At 31.6% G+C, this 16,642-nt stretch overlaps 1 protein-coding gene across 2 annotated transcripts; it reads left to right on the forward strand.

Moving 5' to 3' along the window:
• Nucleotides 1–1,249: 1,249 nt before the first annotated feature.
• LOC134721780 (N-acetylgalactosamine-6-sulfatase-like) lies at nt 1,250–16,205 on the forward strand. Of its 2 annotated transcripts, XM_063584994.1 has the most exons (14): nt 1,250–1,365; nt 4,569–4,692; nt 6,538–6,612; nt 7,068–7,170; nt 7,680–7,823; nt 8,661–8,727; nt 8,935–9,062; nt 9,568–9,704; nt 10,234–10,337; nt 11,018–11,154; nt 11,404–11,506; nt 13,576–13,697; nt 13,905–14,022; nt 15,189–16,205. In XM_063584994.1, exons 1-14 carry the CDS (start codon nt 1,258–1,260, stop codon nt 15,270–15,272), a joined length of 1,554 nt encoding a protein of 517 aa, XP_063441064.1. In that variant the 5' UTR covers nt 1,250–1,257; the 3' UTR covers nt 15,273–16,205. The 2 variants fall into 2 exon arrangements, 1 of the variants encoding a protein (XP_063441064.1); XR_010107925.1 differs by lacking the exon at nt 15,189–16,205 and having other exon boundaries at nt 11,404–11,510; nt 13,905–14,016.
• The last annotated feature ends 437 nt before the right edge of the window (nt 16,206–16,642 follow it).

Raw genomic sequence — 16,642 nt, forward strand, 5'->3', positions numbered from 1 at the left:
ATGTGGCGGGGTTAAACATGTTTTATATGATCTTAAAACCCTTCCCTTATATACCTCTAGCCAATGTAGAATAAAGAAACACATAGTTATACGCACAGTAAAACTCAGTTCTAATGAAAATCCGAATCCGATGTCAGAATAGATGACAAAAGAAACTAAGCACTAAACCAAAATACCCCAAAGGAGGGCCTTGTACTAGGTTCTATGCATTACCTTTTTTGTTGAAAGTAGTTCACGCTAAATCAGATAAAATATACTTGAACTGCCAAAAACATTAAAAATTCAGTTAAAAGACAGGAAAATATGAAGCTTTAAGAAAAACGGAAAATAGGAAGCTTTAAAAAGCCTCGAAAATTGGAAGCTATAAAAAAGACATGCAGGAAAACAGGAATGCAGGAAACCAGGAAGCATTAAAAGACAGGAAAAAAGAGGCCATCTAAGGACTGGGAAAAAGGAAGCCATGAAAGACACGAAAATATTTAGCTTTCAAAGTTCGAGAAAATATTTAGCTTTCAAAAGGCATGAAAATAGAAAGCTTTCAAAAGACAAGAAAATATGTAGCTTTCAAAAGACACGAAAATATGTTGCTTTCAAGACTTGGAGACATAACATGAGAAGCTTTCAAAAGACAAGAAAGTATGTAGCTTTCAAAAGACACGAAAATATGTTGCTTTCAAAAGACACGAAAATATGTAGTTTTCAAAAGACAAGAAAAAGACAAGAACATATCATATGTAAAAGAAAAGAACAAAGACGGTTTTAAAAGAAAGCTTTTAAAAAAGAATTAGGAAATAGGTAGCTATCATGACCTTTCATAAGACAAATCAAATAAACTCATCATAGATACCAGGATTATTTTTTTTATATTTACGCCAGAGGCGCGTTTCGTCTACAAAAGACTCATCGGTGACGCTCTAATCAAAATTTACAATTTTCTACATTGTATAAACATATATCAAGTCTCAACAATCCATTGCTAGTCGATTACAATATTTTAAATGAATAAATAAAACGCCAAAATTTTATTTTAGTGAGGTCCAAAAAAAAGGGGGGTCCATTCCCCAAATACCTGTGCCTAAAAGTAGGGCCAAATACAGCTAAGGTAATCTATTCCTAAGGTAGAAATGACTTTATAGTTTTTTTTTCAAAAAACAAAAAATGATCCAAATTATTTTTATGATAAAAGGGAAATAACTGCAACACCATCTCTGTTTTTTGTTAAAATCATGTGATATCGATTTGTCACATGACAGCAGGATGGCGGCTTGCTTGAAACTTTTCATAACTTTCTATTATTGTACCTGTTTTATGATTGCTGGTGTTGTAGATGGAAAACCAAATTTTGTCATATTGCTTATGGATGATGTAAGTTATGAAGGGGTATCCATCTGTATTTTTTTCTGCTGAAAAGATAATAGCTATTCTGAAATTCAGAATGATCAACACAATCTGGGACCAATATGATAAGATAGAAATAAGATAAGATATTTTCCACCAAACAAATATATCCATATTTATCAGGTTTAATTGCATCATACTACATTAGTCCTATACTGAACATATGTACTCTAAAAAAAGGGGGAGGGGTATATTCATTTTTGTCGAGCCTGCAACTCTTGTTGCAGAAAGCTCGACATAGGGATAGTGATCCGGCAGCGGCGGCAGCGTTAGCTAACTTATTAAAAGCTTTATATTTTAGCAGGTGGAAGACCTGGATGCTTCATACTTTGTATATAGATGCCTCATGTTATGAAGTTTCCGTCAGTCACATGTCCAATGTCCTTGACCTCATTTTCATGGTTCAGTGACCACTTGAAAAAAAAGTTCAGATTTTTTGTAATGTTGAATTCTCTATTATTATAAGTAATAGGATTACTATATTTGGTATGTGCGTTCCTTGCAAGGTCCTCATGCCCGTCAGTCGGTTTTCACTTGACCTTGACCTCATTTCATGGATCAGTGAAAAGGTTAAGTTTTGTCGGTCAAGTCAATATCTCAGATACTATAAGCAATAGGGCTAGTATATTCGGTGTATGGAAGGACTGTAAGGTGAACATGTGTACTGGCAGGTGTCATCTGACCTTGACCTTATTTTTATGGTTCAGTGGTTATAGTTAAGTTTTTGTGTTTTGGTGTGTTTTTCTCTGACATACTTTATGCAATAGGTCTACTTAATTTGTTATATGGAATGATTGTAAGGTGTACATGTCTAGCGGTAGATGTCATCTGACCTTGACCTCATTTTCATGGTTCAGTGGTCAAAGTTAAGTTTTTGAGTTTTGGTCTTTTTATTTAATATTATATGCCAAAGGTCAACTATATTTGGTGAATGGAAATATTTTATGATCTATATGTCAGTCCCGCAGGTTTTATTTGACCATGACCTCAATTTCACAGTTCATTGCACAATGTTAAGTTTTTGTGTTTTGGTCTATTTTTCTATTTTTAATAGGTCAACTATATTTGTTGTATGGAAGCATTGTAAGCTGTACATGTCTGCCTGACATGGTTCATCTGACCTTGACCATATTTTCATGGTTCATTGGTCTTTGTGTAGCTATCTTGGTTAATGTTAAGTTTATGTGACAGTTGGACTATCAACATAATATCAATGAATAGTAAAGAAGGCGAGACATTTCAGCGTGTGCACTCTTGTCTTTTGGTTTTTCTGAAATTTTCTTTTCAATTATTTTGCTGTTTTTACTTTAAATAGGCAACCCAATGACATATTTCTTAATGACTCACCAAAAATCGTGTAGCAATTTTACTTATAATGTTTACCTCAACATCATTTTGACTGGTGGAGAGATCGATGTCCCATTGGCAATCATAGCACATCATCTCATAGTTTAAATTTATATCTATGTCACAGGGTAAAAGACCACTTGGTCTTTCTTAATAGGGCGTTGAATATTGTGACTAAATAACATGTAGCAAACCATTTATTTCACACTGTAAGTACATAATTATTTCAAATGTTAACTTGAAGTTTCCTTATAAATTGAACTATGAATTGGATAGAAGTACATGCATGATAAGGCCTAAACATACCTGCCAACTGTCACTATTTGAGGGGGATTTCCCCCATAGAGGCTCCCAAATTGAAATTTTTAAAGAGCAATTGTGTCCACAATTTTAACAAAACAATTAATTTTACAATGAATTGCGGCTTATAAAAGTAAGAAGAAGCCAAAAAACAACATAACACAGTATTTGAGGGCCCCCTTGAAGTTTTTTTGGAGTAAGGCAGCCATCTTGCATGCGAAACCCCCATGGTAATTTTGAAAACTTGGCAGGTATGCCTAAAAGAAAATGTGCTTACCTAAAAGTAGGGAAAAAGTTAGGTGTTCCTCATGTAGTGTGCGTGCTAAAGTGTGTGAAACTCGCATTAGTAAGAGTTCACGGTATATATAATTCTAGAAAAAGTGGCGGGGTTGCATGCACAATAACTTCGTGCAGAGTAGTATATAGAGTAAAGTCTTTTCTAACTGTCCGTCAATGAATGAATGAATGAATGTATGAATGAATGTAGTAAATATATAGTACACACAACACATAGTGTAGTACTAGTATTTAACTGTACTTTGGTGACATTTAATATAATACACAAACTAACATCTAAAATTTCACTTCATTATTTACCTTAAATTTTATGAAATCTGATCACAGTCATGACAGTGAGAAATATAAACATTAAGCCACCTTTTTATGCAAATTTTAGATTGGCTAACAAAAAAAGAATTTTTCATATTTTAAACATTTTAAAAACCCAACAAGATGTCCATGTGCCCAATATTATAGCATTAGAATGGGATAAGAACCTACAGGACTATATACTGCATGATTACCATAAAAATAAAGGATATATTTTGCTTGTTATTTGCTTGTTATTTGCTTGTTGTTTACCTAATGAGTGCTAAATGTCAGTGGCAAACATTTCATGAATTTCCAGACAAGTATTAATCAAAATCAGAGACAAAATCAATCCAAAGGCACGCAAAAAGATGAATATTTGAAAATGAAATGAAATTTATTCCCTGTTGTACATGTATTTAGTGATTAATAATTGCAATGCTAGACTAAAATTAATTTACAATTAATGTAAATCATATACATGTAGCATCCAAAAATTAACACTTATAATCAAAAGACATCAAGTGGTCAACACAGAGTCTTCAACAACATTTACTATGGCAAGCTCTTTAGTAAATGCAAAAGAAGATTTTGCAACACCAAATTTTCCAACAGTTAAACTTACAAAAAAAAAAATGATAAAAAATAAATGTAGAACTTAACACATAAGAAATCTGTTGATAATGGAAAAACAAACATGCAAAAGCCTTTTAAATCCAAATAGCCATTTCAATTTTTCTGTGCAGTTAAGACTTTGTTAATGTCTCAAAGTTTTTGTTATTATTGTTGAATTTAAAAAAATCACTAATTACATTTCAATTTTAATTATATGAAAATATTAGTGGTACACATGATTTCTTTATACTGTTACAGTCATTTAATATGTTTTGTTTTTGTTACAACAGTATCCTTAATTTAGTTTTATTTCATTGCAGATGGGATGGGGTGACCTTGGGGTGTTTGGAGAACCCAACAAGGAAACACCGTTTCTTGACAAAATGGCTGCTGAAGGAATGATCTTTCCTGACTTTTATTCAGCTAATCCTTTGTGTTCACCTTGTAAGTTGTACAAGAAGGTAACATGTAAACTAGAATATAAGTACATTTGTATTTAAGGAAATCAACAGTAGTAGTCTACAGAAAAGTTTAAGTATTCTTTTGTTCAATAATGAGAATAAACATTAGATGCTGAACATTACCTTTTTGACTGAAATGTGTTGTTACATAGTTATCAAATTTTAAATATAAATAACACATTGTTAACTTAAACATTTTGCTAAAGCCGTATGACATGTTATTTAAGACATTGCATTCATTGATGGTTTGAATCATTTGAATTCAGTAATACTCATAATTTTATTTTTATAGCATGTATATTAACTCCTAAAGTTTCATGTCAAATCTTTCATAAAGAAACATTGTAATTGTGAGACCTTTTATTTTGAGGTTTTAAAAATTAACAGCTTTTTTTATAAACAGTAAAAGTGAATGATAATAACATATTATTTATTTGCTTACCTGGCCCGAAGGGCCAAGTGAGCATATGCCATCACTTGGCGTCCGTCGTCGTCCGTCGTCTGTCGTCTGTCGTCGTCTGTGGTCGTAAACTATTTCAAGAATCTTCTCCTCTGAAACTACTAGGCCAAATACTTCCAAACTTTAACTGAATGTTCCTTAGGGTATCTAGTTTATAAATTGTATCCGAAGTTTTGATCTATCAACAAACATGGTCGCCATTGCTAAAAATAGAAAATAGGGGTCAAATGCAGTTTTTGGCTTATATCTCAAAAACGAAAGCATTTAGAGCAAATCTGACTTGGGGTATAAATGGTTAATTAGGTCAACAATGAAGATCTATCAGCCCTGAAATTTTCAGATGAATCAAACAATCCATTGTTGGGTTGCTGCCACTTAATTGGTAATTTTAAGGAAATTTTGCAGTTTTTGGTCATTATCTTGAATATTATTATAGATAAAGATAAACTGCAAACAGCAAAAATGATCAGCAAAGTAAGATCTACAAATAAGTTAATATGACCAAAATTGTCAATTGACCCCTTAAGGGGTTACTGTCCTTTAATGACAATTTTTCACAATTAGTTCATCATATTTGCTAACTTTAAAAAATCTTCTCCTCTAAAACTACTCAACCAAACTTCAACTGAATGATCAGTAGGGTGTATAAAATAAAGTCTGTGTTTTATTTTCTTTTTCGTAAAAAAACATGGCCGTCATGGCTAAAAATAGAACACAGGATAAAATGCAGTTTTTGGCTTATATCTCAAAAACTCCAGCATTTAGAGCAAATAAGACAAGAAGTAAAAGTATTTATTAGGTCAAGGTCTACCTGTCCTGAAATTTTCAGCCGGATTGGGTAACTGGTTGTTCAGGTACAATGCCCCTGAATTGATGATTTTTAAGAAATTTTGCAGTTTTTGGTTATTATCTTGAATATTATTATAGATACAGATAAACTGTTAATAGCAAAAATGTTAAGCAAAGCAGGATCTACAAATAAGTCAATTTGACCAAAATTGTCAATTGACCCCTTAAGGAGTAATTGCCCTTTAAAGACTTTTTTCACAATTTGTTCATCATGTTGACTTACTTTAAAAAATCTTCTCCTTTGAAACTGCTGTATCAATTTCAGCCAAACTTAGGCTAAATGAGTTTCAGAGTATCTAGTATAAATTTAATATCTTATTTCCTTGTATGTCAAGAAACATAGCTCCTATGGCTAAAATAGAACATAGGAGAATTTTTTAATTTTTTTTGCTTTTGAAGAAAATAGGACAATTCAAAGAACATTTAAATAAATTGAAAAGCCAAAATAATCATTGAGAGATTTAACCAAAAAATTAAGGTGAGCGATTCAGGCTCTTGAGAGCCTCTTGTTTTATTTAGCCAGAGCAGCATTACTGTCAGGACGGTTACCTATAAGGAATGGATTCTACACAACTAATGCACATGCTAGAAATGGTAAGGCTGTTCTGAAGTAACTTTATTCCTCTCATGAGTTATAACAAACCAAAAGAAAACAAAAAGCACCATTGTTTTGAAAAAAAGTTACTAAGCGATGCTGTTTTATAATATGTTTAAGTTTTTAACACTTTCTGTGATATAATATGTGCTGATGATTAAGAACTACAATATCTGAAAGGTCTCTAATTGTTAATACTATCTAGATATCAAACAGAACCAAAAAAATATGATGTTTTGAAATTTATACTAAAGGAATGAATTTGATATCTTAAAATTGTTTACATCATCAATATCAGCTTTATTTATAGGATATTTACATCATTTTGTAAATGATATAAAAATATAAAAAAATGTGGTTTGTCATTTTATGTGAAAGAAATAATCACACTTTTTTTTAAAGATTTTAAATAAAATAAAATCCACGTTAACTTATATCAATGTTCTGGTTTCAGCTTATACACCTCAGATAATAACAGGTGGGATACCAGATTCTGAGATTTTGTTGCCAGAAGTTCTCAAGAAGCTTGGATATAGAAACAAACTTATTGGAAAATGGTATGGAAACTTATATCTTTTGATTTCTTAATATGGTACCAATGTTCTTAATAAATACCTGTAAAGGTGCAATAGATTAAAGGGTTGAATTGTGTAATCTCTCTATGTATATAGTGATGAAGTCACTTATAAAACATCTCAGCTAAAGCTCTAGATAGTAAACATAGAACTAGTGTTTTTTGCCTTACCCCATACACTTGGAAAACCAAAAGACATTCACAGGTCAACATGCAGTCTTCAATAATAAACCAGGCAAGGTATTTTAAAGTGTGTACACTCTTGTTTCCAAAGAAATATGCTATTTTACTATCAGGCTTTTAGCTATAGGTCACAAACTACAATATTACCAAAGATGGAAACAATTTGTTTTTCTTGAATGATAGGCACCAAGATCACATACTCCTTGTCATTGAAGATATTTAAAAAAGGCCGTAAATTACAAATGTTTAGGTCACAGACAACAATTTAACTGAATCTAAGAAAAAAAAACATGTATTTTACAATGACAGGCATTTAGGTCACAGGCCACAATATCATCCATTGAAGCACGGTTTTGATGAATGGTTTGGTGCACCCAACTGTCATTTTGGACCCTATAATGACATTGATACACCAAATATACCAGTTTATAAAGATGCTGAAATGGCTGGCAGGTAGGTCACTAACTTTAAGGATAGCCAAGAATTAAAAAAAAAGCAAGCAGAATGTTGAAAGTCATGTATTGTAAAACTTTTTTTATTCCTGAACTATAACTTCCTATAAGATTTGTAATAGAGCCATTTATAGTTGGTGTAATCTGAAATTAAATAAGCCAAATTATATTATCATCAATTATTTATTTTGTTTTTTGTTTCAATAAAGCAATAAAGAGAGAAAATGAAATTGGAACTTATGTATATTTTTTGTAATAATCACAGTTAAACAATTGATGGAGTTGCTGGTTTTTTTCCTGGGTGGGTTACTAACTATCTTTTAGGATATATATGTGCCCACAGCACTTGCCAAATCATACTATGTTCTAACCAGAAAACATTGAAAAACATACCCTGTTCTCAACAAAAATATCGAAAAACATACCCTGTTCTATACACGCTCAGAAATGTATACCCAGTTCTAGACCATATAAAATAGATGCAGTTCTAACCTGGGTTCTAGACTGTATTCCTTAAACAGTAAAATAAGAGATTCTGTTCTATACAAATACTTTGTTTAAAACTAGACCCTGTTCTCACCAGCAGAGCATTAAAAAGCTACCCTGTTTTGCGGCACACTCATACCACTAAAAATATAGGAGGTACCCCCCCTTTTTTTTATAGAAATCTATGGCCAAAGGCAAAGGGAGATAATTCAAGACTAAATTTCCATGATAATGAATTTTGTTGATGATCTTGTTGAAAGAGAAGTGTAATGTTAATTTGGAAAACATATCAAGAATTTAACAGTTGATTTATTCTCATTTTATTCATGACACTTTTTATTTTAACATTTAGATACTATGAAGAATTTGCAATTGACAGGAAAACTGGGGAATCAAACTTAACTAAGATGTATTTAAATGTAAGTATATTCATGTGTAGTAATAAATTTAAAACCAAAGTTTGCTGAAGCATTTACTCCTTGCATTTAATATAAAAAAATAAATAATTACACTATGCATAAATGGAATAAATAATTACAGTGAAAGTCCAGAAAACTGCAATCCTTCAAAAATAGAACCTTTGCTAATCAAGCATTTCATAATTTGTTTTACAACTTTCTTTAAAGGAAGCTCAGAAGTTTATAAAGAAACAAGCAGCGAAGAAGGAATCATTCTTTTTGTACTGGGCTGCTGATGCAACACATGATCCTTTATATGCCTCATCAAATTTCCTAGGGACAAGTAATAGAGGACTGCAAGTTTACTTATATTTTTTTAATCATGCCTTTCTGTAATATAATATTATGTTTGGAGTGATTATTTGAAGGTGTGACATAGTAATTTACATGTTTACCTAAAAGAGTTAAGATGGGGTAAAATTTAAATGTTAGCCTTAGTAACCCAAATTAATATCTTTGTCACATCATATCTTTATGAATTATTTTTTGGTAAAAAAACTTTTTGGGGAAGCTTTGTTGCTCATATTTAAATATAATAAATGGATAGATCACAAAATGATGACCTTTTTGTCCTTAAATGTATGACATTTTGAGACATAAAGCTAAAATTCAAGAACAATTTCAGATGCAACAAAGCGTTAGGTTTAGCAAGATGTTAAGGATGTTATTAATAGATTTACTTTATTTTGTTGAGTTTGCAAATGGTTTGAGAAACTGAGGATAATATCATTTCAATCAACAAGTGAGTCAAACAATTAACCTGGTAAACTAGCATAATACAATGTATATTGACTGTTTTAGGTATGGAGATGCAGTTAAGGAACTTGATTATTCTGTAGGACAGATTTTACAGTCGTTGATTGATAATGGTGTAGATAAAAATACTGTAGTATTCTTCTCTTCTGACAATGGAGCTGCTACTTATGCCAAAACAGGTGGTAGGTACATGTTTATATTTGATAAAGGTTAAGATATTTCTAGATTTTGATCTCAAGAATCTATGCACCTTTTTGCATACCATATGACTGTTTTATCACAAATGAAAAACCATTACATAACTGATATGAAAAAATACCATATTATAATGAGCTAAACACAAACTGTGAAATAATTCCTGTGAAACAAATACACTTTATAACATGCAAGGCAACTAGTAAAAATATCAAATGATTTACATACAAAAGTGAACCAATGCCTGGTAAATATGTAGTACAATAGAGTCCTTGAAGTGGATACCTTGGGTATGCAGGGTTGTTATGATGAAGAACATAAAATGTAGAAAGTTTAATAACAACAACACTGGAGGGAATGCTGCAGAAAGTTAATTAATCTCCATGATTCAGTGTTAAGGCACCATCACCAGTCACCGAAACATATAAATTGATAAATTTTCTGCAGCAGTCTCTAAAGTGTTGGGTGTTTTAAGAATTTCTACAAAATCAGATGATGTACCAATATTTTGTTAAGGTGGAAGCAATGGTCCTTTCTTGTGTGGGAAACAAACAACATTTGAAGGTGGTATGAGAGAGCCAACGATTGCCTGGTGGCCTGGAGTTGTTCAACCAGGAAAGGTTGGTGGCATCGATTGGTATTCTTTTATCTACATGTATCTGAAATAACATTAAATGGTAAAATAAATCTACTAAAAAGCAGAGACACATATCACTTTGTTAATAACCAGGAGGCTTCATGATTGAGTCAATTTTTTGAATTGCAGTGTGCTAGGTTGTTCAATGTTGGTGCTGCCAATTTTTGGTGCTGAAGAAATTTAAGTGCAAAGTATAACATTATCCCCGTACTGTCTCTTGTAAAATACCAGTTTATAATTATTTATACATGTTACTGTGGATTCACATGGGTTTCAAGGGTACAGGGAAACCGCAAATTTAAATTTTCAATTAATTATAAATTTTCTAAAGGAATAGATGCAGGCTTTGACAAAACCACAAAACTAAATAACCACAAATATGCAAGTGTTCCTCAAACCACAAAAATTGGTACATGTACCCACGAAAATAAATGAATCCACATTATGATTTGTGTCTCTGAATATTTCTTCTGATTGGACAGAGAACCCTTGATAAAATGGTAACCTGAGACTTAAACCCACGGAAAAGCTGCCAGATGAATTTGATGTTCAAATTATTTGGTCCTAAGCATAACTGATGAACTTAAATGTTATTTTAGGCCCAGTGTTATGTGCCCTAAATTGTTAATATGTTTATTGAACACAACATTGATTCTGATACAGGTATCTCATCAAGTTGGTTCTCTGATGGATTTGTACACAACTTTCATTGAGTTAGCAGGAGGATCTATACCTACAGACAGAGAAGTGGATGGAATTAGTCTGAAGGATGTCTTACTTAACAATACAGTCAAAGATAGGTTTGTGAAATGGACAATCAATTTTTATTATAATAAAATATTTTCATTAATTGATTCAATTTTATTTGTAAAAAAATATTGTTTTTCATTATTTAATAGATTTTAAAGGCAGCTTTCCTTATGATAAATCTGACTAGGGAACAAATTTAATGGTTTTATTAACGGTGGAATCCATGAAAAGTAGCACCTCATAAATTACTTTTTCTTACAATTTAAAAATGTATATGATAGTTGCAATTTATTTTACAGGCCATTGTTTTATTATCGAGGGAATGAGCTTATGGCAGTAAGAGTTGGCTTGTATAAGGCACATCTTTGGACATGGACTAACTCAATGAAAGAATTTAATGCAGTGAGTACGTATAGTTCTGCAGTGTACCCCTGTTTTTCTTTATAAAATAACTTTGTTTTTTTGGTCAACTGACAACATTATTTTTTCTTCTTCCAATTTTGATGATTTTTGTTGAGGCTTCAACAATATCTTTAGTTTACGTGATTAGATCACTTTGAAATTTAATTAGACGGTTCAATACCACAAAAGGAAGGTTAGGGTTGATTTTGGGGGATGATGGTCCCACCTGTCTAGGAATTAGGGGCCAAAAAAGGGCACCAAAACAAGCATTTTCTACTTTTAGGATAATAACTTGTGTATAGGTATTTCAATAGCTCTGAAATTGTACCATAATGTTAAATACCACATGTAAAAGGTTTGGATTCATTTTGGGGTCTATGGTGTCAACAGTTTAGAAATTTAGGGCCCAAAATAGGTTAAAAACAAGCATTTTTGTAGTTTCTGGACAATAATTTGTGTGTAAGTGTATGGATTTCTCTGGCATGCTACTACAAAGTTTCTTATTACAAAAGGTAGGCTGGGATTGAGTTTGGGGGTTATTGCCTCATTCTTATAGAAATTAAGGACCAATAACTTGTGTTTAATTGTATGGATCTCTCTGAAATTGTTCTATTAAGTCCCATATACTACAATGGAAAGTCTGGGATCAAGTTTTGGGATAATTGCTCCAAAAAGGGGGGGGGGGTCAAAAAGTTTGGGTGTTCCAATTTTTTTAAGGGGTTCAATTTTTGTCGAGCCTGCAACTTTTGTTGCAGAAAGCTCGACATAGGGATAGTGATCTTAAAAGCTTTATATTTTAGAAGGTAGAAGACCTGTATGCTTCATACTTTGTTTATAGATGCCTCATGTTACGAACTTTCCGTCAGTCACATGTCCAATGTCCTTGACCTCATTTTCATGGTTCAGTGACTACTTGAAAAAAAAGTTAAGATTTTTTTGTAATGTTAAATTCTCTCTTATTATAAGTAATTGGATAACTATATTTGGTATGTGCGTACCTTGCAAGGTCCTCATGCCTGTCAGACAGTTTTCACTTGACCTCAACCTCATTTCATGGATCAGTGAACAAGGTTAAGTTTTTCGTGGTCAAGTCCATATCGCAGATACTATAAGCAATAGGTCTAGTATATTAGGTGTATAGAAGGACTATAAGGTGTACATGTCCAACTGGCAGGTGTCACCTGACCTTGACCTCATTTTCATGGTTCAGTGGTTATAGTTAAGTTTTTGTGTTTTGGTCTGTTTTGCTTATACTATATGCAATATGTCTACTATATTTGGTGTATGGAATGAGTGTCAGGTGTACATGTCTAGCTGACAGGTGTCATCTGACCTTGACCTCATTTTCATGGTTCAATGGTCAAAGTTAAGTTTTTTAGTTTTGGTCTATTTTTCTAATACTTTATGCATTAGGTCAACTATATTTGGTATATGGAAATATTTTATGATCTATATGTTGGTTACACAGGTTTCATTTGATCTTGACCTCATTTTCACAGTCCATTGCTAAGTTTTAAGTGTTTGTGTTTTGGTCTGTTTTTCATTATTTATAAGCAATAAGTCAACTATATTTGTAATATTGAAGAATTGTTAGCTGTACATGTCTGCCTGGCATGGTTCATCAGACCTTGACCTCATTTTCATGGTTCGTTGATCAATGTTTCATTTTCTTGGTTAATGTTGAGTTTATGTGACAGTTGTAATAAAGCTTTATATTTAGGTCTATCAAGATAGTATCAAGGATTAGTAAAGAAGGCGAGACATTTCAGTGTGTGCACTCTTGTTGTTCATAATTTAACAAATTTCAAATATTTGAAAAGTTTCAAGAAGAATTCTGTAATTGCATGTGTAGTATTACATTAGATTAGACTTGACATTTGTTTTGTGTCAGAAACCTATATTATGTCCAAAATTTGATCGCAATCCGACTTCAGAACTGTTTCAAGCTTGAATGTTGTGTCCATACTTGCCCCAACATTTCAGGGTTTGACCACTACGGTTGTATAAAGCTGCACCCTGGGGAGCATCTGAATGTTGTATTTATTAATACATTGTGGTTTTTGTTGTAGGGAATAAATTTTTGTCCAGGTGAAGAAATTGAAGGTGTCACTACTCATGAACAGATGAATAACACAAACCAGCCATTATTGGTTCACATCGGCAGAGATCCTGGTGAAAAGTATATGATAAGGTCTGCACATTTACTATGTTAAACATTATAAGATAGTTACGTACACAAAATTTTCTTTAGAATAATGGTTGGAAATTTAAAAAAAACTAAAAAAAGAAAAGAACAGATGAACATAGAACTTTAGGCAAAGCATTTGTTTTCAGACCTGAATTTTACTTTTCCAATATATTTGTTGTAAAAAATATTATGGTGTGTTTTAAATTTCAGACCAAATTCAGAAGAATACAAAAAAGTTATGCCTGTATTAATGGAGCAAGTAAATAAACACAAAAAGAACCTAGTACCAGGGAAACCTCAGCTCAACATGTGTGACAGATCTGTTATGGTTGGTATATTAACCGTCGGAGGACATTTTAGCGCAGTGATAGGACATTTGAGCGAAAAAAATATGACGTTTTAGCACCAAAGTATAACCCATTTTAGCGCTGAATATAATGGGCATGGAACGTCTCTGAACCATTATTTGTTCACTTTGAATTACACTGAAATTCTGCCCTAAGCTTAGTGAGTATTATTCAACCAGGTAAGTTTTCTCTAAAATGGGATATCGAAAAGACAGGTGAACGGATTGATCCGGCGCTAAAATGGGCTCATATGTCAGTGCTCAAATGTCCTCTTGTAATTCAAAAGTTTTCGCTTAAATGTCCTGCGCCCATATTAACAATGCATGTTAAGGTTTAAAAAAACTATTTTGTCATACTTGGGCTGCAAAGTTCCTTATCACAAGAGGAATGCTAGGATTGAGTTTGGGGGTTATTGCCTTATTCTTTCTAATCAAAATTTTGTAAACGTTATGTGGCATTTGTTGTTGTTTTCTTAAGAAAACAAATACAACGTTTAATAAGTCTTTACTGACCCTGTTTGAACTTTCAATTAAGCATGCATATAATGTTAGTAAACAGTTTCTTTACAAATGTAGAAAAAATATATCGTTTCACCAAGTTCAAGTTAGAAACAAATGCAGCGTTTATACTCACAAATGACCAACGACAAACCGTAGACGCATCTTTAGCAATTGCATAGTTTGTCAAAGTTTATGTAAACTTTGCAAACGTCTGTTAGAAAAAAATTATCAAAACATGTGCGCGCTTAGTCATTTGCATCATTTGTGTTATAAAGAAATGCACCCTATATTACCTTTAACTGATAATATAAACATAAGGACATGTTGTATGATTGCCAATGAGACAACCCTCAACAATAAACCAAATGACACAGAAAAAATTAACCATTTGAAAAATAATGCTCAAAATTAAAAAAAAAAATGTATTTAGCCCTACATCATATTCAAACTAAACAGTTAAATAGGATTTTTTCAATTTTATATATTAATATTAATTATTTCCCTTTTATAATTTGATTATCATTACTAAAAGTTCTTAACTTTTTAAACTAGTATAAAGCTATAGATTGATGGACTTTAAAACTAAAATTTCATCACAATATAAAGATTATAAACTGTTGTTAAAAATAGAAAATATTATTTTTCAGAACTGGTCTCCACCTGGCTGTGAGAAATTTAAATGTCTACAAGGACCATCACCTGCTCCGTATAAATGTAGCTGGCCTCATTAATACTGTGTCTGGTGTGATGTATAAAAGTTCTCAGTAGGCTAAAGGATTATTACGAAGAAGTGTAATTGAATAATGAAATCGTCTTCCAGAAGTCAACAAATGTTGCCAATGTGGGAATTTAATGTTACAAATGTAGGAAATTTAATGTTGCAAATGTAGGAAAATTTAATGTTGCAAATGTGGAAAATTTAATGTTGCAAATGTAAGAAATTTAATGTTGCTAATGTGGGAAATTTAATGTTGCAAATGTGGAAAATTTAATGTTGCAAATGTAAGAAATTTAATGTTGCTAATGTGGGAAATTTAATGTTGCAAATGTGAAAAATTTAATGTTGCAAATGTAGGAAATTTAATGTTGCAAATGTAGGAAATTTGATGTTGCAAATGTAGGAAGTTTAATGTTGCAAATGTAGGAAATTTAATGTTGCAAATGTGGAAAATTTAATGTTGCAAATGTGGGAAATTTTATGTATCAAATGTGGAAAATTTAATATTTTTTAGGGATCTTTTTATTCCTTTACATTAGTATTATGTAGTTAGGTGTATATTCCATGGTTTGTTAATGTGATATGTTTGTTACTGAAAACTTAAAAAAATGAATTTATAATTTTTGTTTTAGAATCTAATGGATTGGTGTACATTAAAAGATTTTAAGCTATTGCTTGTTAATATCCATGGTGTAGGACATTGTTTATTAAACAGTTTATAATTATTATATTACAACAATTATTTTATTATATAAATTAGTATGAAAAAGAGACAGGAACATACAATGTACATACAATACTAGGTAAACTGCTAAGCTTCAAAGTTCAAATGAGACATGATACAAGAATACCACTTTGATTTTAGTAAATTACTTTGAAGTTAATATGGGGCCATCACAATTTATAGGTTTATTTTGTTGCGTATGGTAATACTAGATCTGTATATTTTAAAAAAATTGTTCAACTAATGCATGGCAGCTTTCAATATACTCTTTAAGGTGTTGTATGAAATGTATACTACTTACATTATAAATTTCACAGTATTCATTTTTCACAATTTGATAAGTCATCTTTTCAAGAAAGGTATTTTTTTCTGTTTTCATGTTATTTTATAATGCATTCTGCAATTTTGTAGTTTTGAGAGTTAATAAATTATTGGTATGCATTGTGGAAATTGTACATGATAGTTAATACTTTGAATGAATGCATAATATTTTTCTTTTTTATTTAGTTCACATCAAACACGGATTTTTTGCTGTTGAATATATTTTTGGTTAATATTTTGTCCCAGTTATGTTGCTGTTTGATGTGATTAAATTTAGTACTTTATTTGACTTGATTATTTGTATGACCATATGGTTTATTTTGTTGCGAAAAAATCTG

The sequence above is a fragment of the Mytilus trossulus genome, chromosome 6, assembly GCF_036588685.1.
Source record: "Mytilus trossulus isolate FHL-02 chromosome 6, PNRI_Mtr1.1.1.hap1, whole genome shotgun sequence".
In the NCBI taxonomy this organism is placed as follows: Eukaryota; Metazoa; Mollusca; class Bivalvia; order Mytilida; family Mytilidae; genus Mytilus; species Mytilus trossulus.

Excerpts from the sequence above, each read along its gene's own strand:
- LOC134721780 (XM_063584994.1), top strand. The coding sequence starts at position 1,258 with ATGGCGGCTTGCTTGAAACTTTTCATAACTTTCTATTATTGTACCTGT. Across the intron at positions 11,155-11,403 it reads AACAATACAGTCAAAGATAG|GCCATTGTTTTATTATCGAG; the intron begins GTTTGTGAAATG and ends TTTATTTTACAG. Across the intron at positions 14,023-15,188 it reads TGTGTGACAGATCTGTTATG|AACTGGTCTCCACCTGGCTG; the intron begins GTTGGTATATTA and ends ATTATTTTTCAG.